We start from the raw sequence: 11,990 nt of genomic DNA, 5'->3' as shown, positions 1-11,990 counted from the left end.
GTCCGCATCAGAGCCGTATCCCGCATCAGTTGCATCAGGCCGCATAATCTGTTTACCATTTTGTCAAAACTGTACCCCTCAGGCAGGGGCAATGAATAACATTTGAAAATGGGGGATCACCCAAACAACATTTTTCAGCCACATCTGTTGCTTTTATTAGATTGATTGAATCAAAAATAAAATTTTGGGCGGAAATTTTATTTGTTGAAGTTCTTCGATTTGTAATGCAAGATACTACAAACTAAAAGTTCATGAAGATTAAAAGTTACAAATCGAATAACTTTTCCTTGCACTTTTCAAATCAAATTTGTAATTTTAAAGAGTTTCATGGACTAATACAGTAAAGTTACAAACTAATGAGTTTATAAAATTTATTGATCTTCATAAATGCTTTGATATCATAAGGTTTAAACATTTTTTATAAATTTATAAAGTTCATAAAAAGTATACAAATTGAGTCAAAGAACTTCATGGACTCTTTTCAAGATTAAAGAGTTTATAAAATTTGTTACTTTAAAGTTTTTTATTGCAGATTTGTGCTTATGGTTGTTGATTGTTGAATGTTTTATGAAGCTTTTTTCAAGTTTCTAGTTTCTATTAGGGGATAGTAGATACAAAATCTCTGACAGCTAATACTTTTGGAATTAATGCATAATCTAATACCTACTATCACATATATCACCTCTCTATATTTTTTTTCGATGTATTAACCTATCGTTTTAGATTTTTTTTATATTTATTGACCGCATCGCTGCGATCCACCCGCATCCAGACTGCATCGCCCCGCATCCAGTATTTTAAAACACTAGGTGAGGCTGTCCAATTTTTCAAGGCTGGGCTTATTGGGCCTAGCCCATTGCCACCCCTACCCGCAGCTTCCCAAATATTGTTATAGTCATGGAGGCTCCAATTTTCATGGTACCTCATGAAAGTGGCAACTTCCTCTTCCACGAATCAAGCACGCCCTAAGTTTCCTCTTCCGCCAATCAAGCACGCCCTAAGTTTTTAAAACTGCATGCAAGTTTGAAATCCAATTCTCTCTCTCTTGAAACACACACAATCTGTGTTCACACATGGATCGTGCATCACATTCTTGCAGGATACACACGGTTAAATGCTTCAGTTTTCCCCACAATTTTGTGCGTTTATTCTGCCTTGAAGTCTGTGAAATTGGAGATAAAGCTTTATGAGAGAGAAAAGATGGAGGAAAGTTAGTGAAATTGGAGAGATAGAAAAGATTAACAGAGACTCAGTGAAGTTTGAAATTGGAGATAAAGCTTTATGAGAGAGAAAAGATAGAGGAAAGTTAGTGAAATTGGGGAGAGAGAAAAGATTGAGAGAGACTTAGTGAAATTGGAGAGAGAGAGAAAGATAGAGAGACATTAAAGTAAAATTGTAGAGAGAGAAGCTTAATTAGAACTTAGCAAGAGAAGCTTAGTTAGTTAGAACTTAGAAGCACAGTGATAATTATCATACTTAGAAGCACAATGACAATTATTATTATCGGTTTAAATATGGGTTATGTTAGGGTGTTCATAGAGTAATTTATTATTGTATTCAACAAATTTGGATTTTTATATATCATTATTTTGTACTGAGTTTGTTTTTTAATAAATGTATTTTTGGTCATTAGGAAATTGTATAAGGGTAATTTTGGTCATTAAGAAGGTGTGATGTGGGTGTGCATGAATACCTCTAATGTGAAATTAATATGAAGATTTTAAAGCTATTTTTAAACCAGAGATATATTCCTTTTAAAATTGCCATTATTAATTTTGCTTTTAAATTGCACACTTGTCATTATCGATATAATCTTTTTTTTTTTGCCATAATATCTTGAGGCCTTAACCTATCACAGTATGTTAATTTTTCCGTGATAGAAATTATCATTGGTACTAGAAGCTATAGTGGCGAAATAAAAGATAAAATCAGAGATAATTATCATTTATTTACTAAAAAAAGATAATTATCATTTAGACTAGAATGACAATTGGAATGCATCAGAGAGATAGTTTGTTAATATTCTGATATTATCTTTTTTTGTTTTGGAAGTTGTGAGATACAATGTTAATTGGAATGGCAATATGAGAGAGAAAGACTAGATTGTTAGGAATTTTAGGAGAGAGAAAAAGAAAGACAAGATTGTTAGGAATTTTAGGAGAGAGAAAAAGAGAGACAAGATTGTTAGGAATTTTAGGAGAGTGATATTGTTAGGAATTTTAGGATGATAAGGTTTGAATGCAACGACCAAAAACGGTCATCTTGGAATGACAAACTCATGGGTCACATTGTAACTGATATTCTAAGCAATGTGAATATGCAAACACAAGTCTTTGAATAATGAACAAAGAATTAAAGATTTCAGCTTCCTAAACAACAGAGCCCTAAAATAAAAAAAAATACAAACATTTATACTTAAGGAAAAATACTTTTTTAATGCATATAAATCATTGAATTTTGAGACCCATGATTTTGAGCCTTCTTTCTCGGCTTAACTTTTGAGAGTCCATATGCATTAGCCCAATTTTATGGGAGAAAATTGTGGCTTTTTGGATACCAATAAGAACATAAGAGTTCGATTGAAGGGAAAGATATGGGAAAAATATAGAAAAAGAACATTTGCCCGGATTTCAAGAGAGAGAATTGTGGATTTCATGAGAACAATGGGAGACATACTGTTTGATGAAGAGGAAAATGGGAAAGTGGAGCTTCAAACTTGCATAAGCACCTTCCATTCAGAGAAAGTGTGGTTCGACAAGCACCTTTCATCTGTTCAGATTAGAAGAAAAGATAATAGCTTGAAAATATAATAGAGGATTGTGAGCATATGAAATGTTTTAAGTTTATTTAATTTAATGGTACTTTTACTTGTATTAAATTGAACACGAATATTTCGAGGTGTATGTAACACTTAGAGGCACCTCATGAAACTAAAAATATCAATTTGAAAAAATAAACCGACCAAAATACCTTTAAAACATTAAACTGTATCTTGTTTGATTTTTTTAGCAAATCAAGGTTGATTATTTTTTTATTCAAAAAATCAGTCGAAGATTGAAACCTCCCAAAAAAATAAATCAACCAAGATACAATTAAATGTTTTGAGGGTATTTTGGTCAATCTAGTTATTATTATTATTTTTTCTTATATATTTTTGGGTCTACCTCACTAAGAAGAGTTGATGCTCAAAGTTTTAAGTGAATCATAATCATGCTCAAATTTTTTTTAGTTATTCATAATCGAAATGCTACATAAACGGTAACTATCCATTTTCTTTTCTTCTAATATGTACCATTGTGTGGTGCATCGAAAGAGAATATTGAAAAAATAAAATAAATTTTTTTTTTGTACAAGGTCAGAATCACTCTTAGATGTCGGCACTAAACGTTGGATGCTTAAATTGGTTAGTTAGGGTTGTCATTTATTTTTTATAAAGATGGAGAAATATATATTTTTTATTTAATATAATTTTTTTTCCTACCATCTATTTTCAAAACCTTTGGTGTAGATTGAACTGTGTATCATAAACTCGGTGGTGGTGGACGATGGATGCCATTCATGCCGTTCTTTAGATGCAGTTCTTTAAATGCATGGCCTCCATGCACACATCTAAGCGACAGAGAAGTTCTGTCGCTTATCATTATATCCCTTGTTTAATTGGCGGGTTTTATCACTTATCATAAAGTTCATATTATATCCTCAGAGAGAAGTAAAGTTTATAACTTTATCTTGTTTTCTGATTTGCAGTTTTATCACTTTAATCATATATATAGATAGAAAGGACTAAACAAGGTTGGGCGACCAAATGCAAGGAGAGATACTAACGCAACCGAGAGGAAGGAGGGTGGCAATGGACCCAGACCCGGCCCGGAACCCGACGAGTTGAACTAACTCTGGTCCGGGTATGGGTAAAAAAATTGGGCCCGGTGGGTTGGGTCCAGTTCTAAATCTTGGATCCCAAACACTATTTGCATCCAGGTCTGGGTCATGTAGACCCAACCTGGACTCAACTTGAATAGTATTGATATTTAAATAATATTTAGTAATTTAAGAACGGATGGGTCGGCACAGAATCGCTTAGGAAAACGGCTGAGTTTAGAAGGGAACCAGAGGTTCTGCACAATAAAACAATGATTCTCAACAGTAAAACGGTGATCTAGACCGCTGATTCAGTAATCCGAACGCGTTTTTGGCTTGTTTACCGCTTTTTTGATTTATAAAATATATTTAAATATATAAATATTTTGATTTTTTGGTCGGATCGAAGTCCAAGTCCCGCATTATATTTTTGAGCCCAGGACCCAATATATTCCGGAACTAGACCCGATCCAGATTTTCGAGTCTGGGTCCCCTAATATTCTGGAACCGAACCCGACCCTGACGCTTGCAACGCAGAGAGCCTTTTCAAAGGGAGAGAGACTCATCCAAAAGAGAGAGATGGTCAAGTAGAGAGAGATTGATGCAACTTAGAGCGAAAGATGGTGACATGGTAACGGATAGTCTAAGGAATGGTGGAAGAAATTCAATAGAATAGAAGTAAAAGGATAAGGAAATAGAATATGAAAAAACGGCTTCCATGCATGAGATAAAGAAAAAAGTATCATAACCTTCCCATACACGTTAAAAGGCCGGCGAAAAAGCCGTTAATTGCTCCAACGGCAAAGCACTAACTTCCTAGGCCTCCTTAATTTTCGGATTATATTTTAATTTTAAAAACCTCATTAATTAATTTTATTTACTTTTAAAATTTTTTTGTTGCTTAAATAAATTGTTTAAATATGTTTTTGAGAAAGCGTTTATAAACAATTCGGATTCCAATTACATTTTTAAAACCGTATTAACTAATTTGATTTTTTAATTTTTTAAGAAATAGTTATGGGTCAATGACTTTAAGGTTTTTTTTTTTTTTTTTTTAAGGAAAATAGTCTAAATAAGTAAAGCTAGTTTGGAGTCGGAAAACTTCAAATTGACCATCTTGGCATAGACCATTGTGGTTGTAAAAAATTAAGATTTAAAGTCTTAAAAATAATGTATATACTAATATATTATTTAAATTTTTTTTTGCTTCAAATTTCATAATCGGTATTAGAAATGGACGTTAGAGCCGTTATAGAGATTTTCAATGACGAAAATACTTTTTGGACGATGATTCAAAGCGAGGCTTTATTGTGCGCTCATAAAGCCTGAGCCCTCTAGAAACTGCATCTTTTTCTCAATCCCTTGTATGCTATTGCAATAAATTTTAATTTAATAACAAATAGTTTATTGATTAGCTTATGAATTATACATCCACAATCTTATAAATATCATACCTCACCTCAATGTTTTCTACACAGTCATTGGTTTTCTGTTCCTCTTCTGACACCCTTTTATCTCCTTCATCCCACTAAAACCTGTTGATTTTCCTCTTCACTATTTTGATCTTCCTCTCCCCTCTAATGGAGCCTCTAATGGATATGAAGTACGTCTTGCTGATCATTCTCTCCCTCCTCTTCACACTCGGTAGTGCCGATATCTATGTTACACAGTTTGGAACGAAGGCTGATGGAAAATCTGACGACAGTGAGGCCTTTACAAAGGCATGGAACTCGGCTTGCAACTCCGACAACTCGATTACCCTTCAAGTACCGGCCGGAAACTATCTACTCTATCCGACCACTTTTGGAGGACCATGCAAAAGTAAAAAAATAACCATAAATTTGGAAGGAAATTTGCTTGCTTCTGCTGATATTAACAAAGTAGAAGATGAGTCATGGCTTAGGTTTGAGAATGTTGAAGGGTTAGAGATCAACGGTGGGGTATTGGATGGGAAGGGAGCCCGCTATTGGCTTTGCAAGGAAGATGGTGGAGATTGTCATGTTGGTGCAAAAGTGAGTATTAATCTTTCATTATTGTGTGGTAGGGGTATTTTGATCATTTTTTATTTGGATTACTTTATTAGAGGTAGTTTTAATTATTTTTCTATTGGGGTCAGGCATTTTTTATTGGCCAATGAGTGAGTGATATTGATCTTTTGATTTGATTTTTCAAGATGGGGTTAAAGGGATGTTAGGGTAATTTATTCATTTTGAATAGGGGTATTCTGAATTATCCTTTGGGGTTCATTTGGCTGGAGGGGTCTTAAATGACACCTAAATTACCTGTATTTTTCTTATAAATATATCCAAAGTCTAGATTGAGGATACACAAGCAAAAAAGAATTGTATAGAGTTATATACAAGGTTGATGCTTCATGATAAAAAAGATAATTATAGGTGCAAGAAATGATCTCGACTTCCAGAATTATGTACTTTAAAAATTAAGGATTTAAAACCTAAAAAATGATATATCTTGTAATACATTATATGGACCATCTTTTTCTAAAGTATGTATAAATCCATGAAATCTATGATGTTTTTGGTGTTTTAAATTAGCGTTAGAAATAGATTCGAAGGCCCATCGTAGAGATCTTCGATGCCAAAACTGCCTTTTTCGTAGGTCTTTTTGAGGTAAACGATGTGCAAATTTACTTTCTAAACTAGACCTTATACTAAGAAAAGAATCTAGGCTTTAATTGGTTAACACTTGATGATTTGCAAGGCTACATCCTAGGCTCAATTCCTACCAAAGGTAGGGGCCATCTCCTCACTGACTCACCCCCAAAAAAACAAAGAAAAAGAAAGAAAGAAAAAACTGGACCTTATATTAACTTACCATTGTCTATACATACATGAATAGATTATATAAGGGAGATGTGTGATATGTCCTATACATTTATTTAAAACTATGGATTTGAAATTTATTCTCATACTTAATACAACAAAATTCAATAAAACTATGGATTTAAAATTTATTCTCATACTTAATATAACAAAATTAAAACTATGGATTTGAAATTTATTCTCATACTTAATACAACAAAATTCAATAAAACTATGGATTTAAAATTTATTCTCATACTTAATATAACTAATTCAAGCTCATTTAAATAATTGTCTTTTCATTATTTTATTTGCGTTCCAGGGGTTGAAGCATAATTGGGTTTCATTCAATGATTATAGGGTATATTCTGTTGGGATTCAACTGTATCATCCCAGTTTTGAATGCAGTTTTTTTTCTGTCGCACTTTTTCCTAAGTGTTCTTGTTTTGAATGCAGTCTCTAGTCTTCAACAAATGCAAGAATGTAAGAGTAAACAACCTCACATCAATGAACAGCAAAATGTTTCACATTGTTTTGGATGAGTCTGAGGGGGTTAGAGTTTATGGTCTAAAGGTTAGAGCCCCTGCAAATAGCCTGAATACTGATGGTATTCATGTGGAAGGATCAAGTGATGTCCTCATAATAGATGCAAACATACAAACGGGAGATGATTGTATCTCAATTGGACCAGGAACACATGATATGTGGGTTGAGCAGGTGACTTGTGGGCCAGGACATGGCATCAGGTAAGAATCCTTCTAATATTTGAGTTTTAATTAGAGTTTGGCCTCTTTGTTGGGTAGTTAAGCTACTTACATAAAAAATCTCCAGTTTGACTGAGAACTAATCTAGTATAACCTGATTGGGAGTGAGGTAATTCTGGGCCTGAAAAGGGAAATTGCCCAGTTTTCCTAATCTTTCTATGGTTTTCAGACTTTTCTTATTGAAATTGCCTAGCTCGAGTCTGACCGGTCGTGCTAGGGTTTGGACCCATAGTGAGACCAATCCCAAGCATGACTTTTTAAACATAGGGCTTCACATATGGTCATGAGTTTGTAGCCTAGACATCTATAGTTTTATGATGTTGATTAGAATATGTGGTTTCTAATCAGCCATCACACACTTATATTAAATATTTGTGAACTATAATCCTCTCTTGCACAAATTCTCCTTTCGAATAACTATAACATAGAGAAGAAAGCCTACCAAATCGTACAAGAGCTAGAATTTCATTGCTTTGAAATAATTTCCATATATTACATGCAAAGGCTTATATACATTTTTATAATAAGTAAATAAACGAATAAACATTTTTAAAATATATAAATAAAGCTATTAGAATACATTAAGATGTCTTCCTTTGGTGCAAAAGGGTTACAATAATCCTTATCTATCATATATACAATTGGGTAGATGGGGGTGAGTCGTAAAAGTTCCTTTTTACTTTCAGTGGCCAAAATTCAATTCAGTGCCAGGGTGGCTATGGCATTTTTGTAACAAAGGCAAACAATTTTATTGAATACTCTCTCATAAATAAGTTTGTACACATATGTTTTATCTTTTTGAGCAAAACCTTGGTTTTTTGCACGATATATGTATGAATATGGTGATTGTGTATATGTATTGTTTCCAAAATATTATGCACATATACATGTATTTTAATGTGTTTTTGCACTATATAACACAAATATGTGTCACAAATATATGTTTTTTGTTCACGTTAAAATGTCAGCATTTGGGAAATTGCAGCATTGGGAGCCTTGGACAGTATTTGGATGAGCCAGGTGTGCAGAATGTGACAGTGAAAAATGTAGTTTTTCATGGGACAACAAATGGGTTAAGGATAAAGACATGGGCGAGAAAAAGTAATGGCTTTGTGAAAGAAATAGTATTTGATGGGGTGGTCATGAACGATGTGGAGAACCCCATCATCATCGACCAGAACTACTGTCCACATGGACAGGACTGCCCAGATCAGGTATGTGGAAATTATATAAACCTGCACTTATACATATATTTTAAGTATATCTTTTATCAATTTTGGCACCCAAATGATGTCTCATCCAAGGCAGGCTGCAAACTGGAACTGACCCAAACCTGGACTAGATATGTTAGTGTGTACGTATGCATGCATGCTGATTGTATGTATGTGTACAGGTTTTAGACTTGGACTAGGGTTAGGTTATTCAAGGTGGAATTAGGCCGAACATGATAGGGTCCAGGACTGACCCAAACCTGGACTAGATATGTGTGTGTGTGCGTGCATGCATACGTTTGTGTGTATATGATTGCAGGTTTTAGACTTGAACTAGGGATTGGTCTACGGACCCCACAATTTGATTTGGATTGGTGCAACCTTTTTAGAAAACCTATTTTATCTCAAAAAAAGAAAAAACCTATGCGCCTGTAACAAAACCTATGAGCCTGTAACACAACCCTAAGTGAAAATCCCATTGCAACTCTAAATTTGAGTTTGAGCCTATAGATCAACCTAAAGGTGCTTATTATTGTACTTTTAGGTCATGACAGCCTTTATTATTATGTTTTTTGAAAAGAAAAACTATAAAATATAAAACTCTAAATACTAAATGAAATTTGTTACTATTGTGCAGATATCTGGTGTACAGATAAGCGGTGTGACATATAAAAACGTTACAGGAACTTCTACAACTGAGGTGGCCATGACCTTTGATTGTAGTGCTAGCAATCCATGCCGGGAGATTGAATTGGAAGATGTGGATCTCACTTACAAATACCAAAAGGCCCAGGCCTCTTGCATATATGCTGAAGGGACAGCAGCTGGTGTAGTCACACCACCAAGTTGTTTATAGATTTTTATTTTTATTTTACTTTTTATTTATTTTTGCTTGATTGATGTCACTGGTTTAATTATGAACTTAAAACTATTGCTGGATAGTGAAATTGGAGAGAGATAACAGATTGAGGGGAAGGTATTGAGAGACTTACTGAATTTGGAGAGAGATAAAGAGAGACATTAAAGTGAAATTAGAAAGAGACTAAATTTTTTGGAATTTTAGGGGAGAGAGAGATTGTTAGGAATTTTAGGATGATAAGGTTTGAATACAAACGACGAAAACAGTTAACTGATACTCTAAGCAAAGATTTCAGCACCCAAAAAATCGAGCCCTAAAACCAAAAAGGAATACAAATATTTATACTTAGGAAAAGTATTTCTCAAATGGATATAGATAATTGAATTTTGAGACCCATGATTTTAGCCTTCTTAATTGAATTTTGAGACCCATGATTGTAGCCTTCTTTCTCGGCTTAACATTTGGGAGTCCATAGGCATTGGCCCAAATTTTATGGGAGAGAATTGTGGCTTTTTGGAGAACAATGAGAACCCAAGAATTTGATTCAAAGGGACAAATTTGGGAAAATTGTAATAATTAAAACATATTTTTAACATGGGTCAAAAAATAAAAAAAAGGAAAAATATAGAACAAGACCGTTTGCCCAGATTTCAAGAGATAGAATTGTGGATTTCTAGAGAACAATGGGAAACCTAAATTTTGATTCAAGAGGAAAATGGGAAAGTGGAGCTTCAAACTTGGATAAGCACCTTCCAATCGGGAAGTGTGCTTCCAGACTTGCACAATCACCGTCCATTCCTTCAGATTAGAAGGGAAGAGAATGGACGATTGTGAATGTATGCATTGTTTTAAATTTATTTAATTTAATTTAATCTTTATTCATATTGGATTGACATGCATATTTCAAGGTGTATGTGACATACGCACCTCATGAAACTAAAAATATCATTTTGAAAAACTGAATCAAACAAAATATCCTCAGATAATTCAATTGCATCTTGTTTGATATTTTTTTTTGGTAAATTAAAGTTGATTAATTATTTATTTAAAGAATAAACCGACATTGTTTTATCCCCGCGCATAAAAAATGAAAAAGAAAAGACCTATCTTGAACTCGGTGGTGGTGGATGATGGATGCCATTCATGCAGTTCTTTAAATGCATGGCTCCCATGTACACATGCAAGCGAAAGAGAAGCTTATCACTTATATTGTCAAAAATAAAAAAGAAAAAAGAAAAAGAAAAAATTAAAGAGAAAAAAAGAAACAAAGAAAAAGAAAAGAGATCCTCAGAGAGAGAAGTCAAGTTTATCACTTTTATTTTGTTTTCTGATTTGCGGGTTTATCACTTTATCCAGCTATTAGATAGAAAGGACTAGATACGGATGGGGCACTATATGCAAAGAGAGACACTAATGCAACTGAGGAGGAAGGAGGGGTGGTAATGGACCCAGACCCGACCTGGAACCCGACAGGTAGACCAACCCGCATTTGGTATGGGTCCAAATATTGAAGCCGACGGGTTGGGTTTGGGTCTGGATCTAATCCGAATAATATTGATATTTAAATAATATTCAACAATAATTTAAAAAAAGCCGGGTCCGCACAGAATTTCGGCATCCAACCCAGACTTGTTTCAGTTTGGTGTATATATAGGAAAATGGCTTAGTTTAGAAAAGAACTGGCAGTTCCGCACATTAAAACGATGATACTCTATAATAAAACAGTGATCCAGACCGTTTTTTAGGGTGCCCAGTCCAGTTCACTGATCAATTTTTTAAATCATTGATATTTAATATATGATATTTAAATAAATATAATTATATATTTTAATTATAATATTTAATGAAGAGTGCAGTTTGTATAGAGCCGAGACTCTAAACAATCAAAGTAAAGCGCACCTTCAAATAGAGTTGAGAAATGTGGTTTCAGTACTGGAAATCATTGTGATGGCCTTAAAATATATTTTTGTCCTTGAGTATAAAATTTAAAATTTTAAAAATAATGTAGATCAAGTAGATCAATGAAACCTTAAAAATCTTGAAAACTGACGGTCCAAAAATGCGTTACAAGATGTATTATTTTCAAAACTTGAAATCCATTTTTTTCTCATGTCCATTCGTCTTGATGTCAAGATGATCAATTTGAAGATATTTGAGTATCAATGCAACCTCTTCTAGTGAAATTTTTGAGATGGGCTCTAATTTGATGGTTTAAAGCCTAGGCTCTATATAAACTTTTCTCATAAAAACTATGTACTCTTTCAAAAAAAAGAAAAAGAAAAAAGATTCATGCAACTTAGAGAGATGGTCACGTGTTAACCGATATTTTATGCAATGGTAGAAGGAAACCAATAGAGAGATGGTCACGTGTTAACCAATATTTTATGCAATGGTAGAAGGAAACCAATAGAAATAAAAGCAAAAGGATAAGGAATTATAAAGTAAGAAATAAGGGCTTCCATGCATGAGAGAGAGG

General features: G+C 33.7%; 1 protein-coding gene across 1 annotated transcript; it reads left to right on the top strand.

Moving 5' to 3' along the window:
- Window positions 1-5,329: 5,329 nt before the first annotated feature.
- On the top strand, window positions 5,330-9,624 carry LOC148781868 (polygalacturonase-like). The gene is made up of 4 exons (XM_088869272.1): window positions 5,330-5,870; window positions 7,137-7,426; window positions 8,430-8,658; window positions 9,293-9,624. The coding sequence occupies exons 1-4, from the start codon at window positions 5,439-5,441 to the stop codon at window positions 9,509-9,511; spliced, it is 1,170 nt and encodes a 389-aa protein (XP_088725398.1). The 5' UTR covers window positions 5,330-5,438; the 3' UTR covers window positions 9,512-9,624.
- The last annotated feature ends 2,366 nt before the right edge of the window (window positions 9,625-11,990 follow it).

The sequence above is a fragment of the Amborella trichopoda genome, chromosome 6 (assembly GCF_054954075.1).
Source record: "Amborella trichopoda isolate Santa Cruz 75 chromosome 6, AtrichopodaSantaCruz75HAP2 v2.0, whole genome shotgun sequence".
Lineage (NCBI taxonomy): Eukaryota > Viridiplantae > Streptophyta > Magnoliopsida > Amborellales > Amborellaceae > Amborella > Amborella trichopoda.
This window is presented reverse-complemented; position numbering and strand designations above follow the sequence as displayed.

Coding starts and splice junctions, on each gene's coding strand:
- LOC148781868 (XM_088869272.1), top strand. CDS start 5,439: ATGGAGCCTCTAATGGATATGAAGTACGTCTTGCTGATCATTCTCTCC. Junction 5,871..7,136: donor ATTGTCATGTTGGTGCAAAA/GTGAGTATTAAT, acceptor TTTTGAATGCAG/TCTCTAGTCTTCAACAAATG. Junction 8,659..9,292: donor GACAGGACTGCCCAGATCAG/GTATGTGGAAAT, acceptor ACTATTGTGCAG/ATATCTGGTGTACAGATAAG.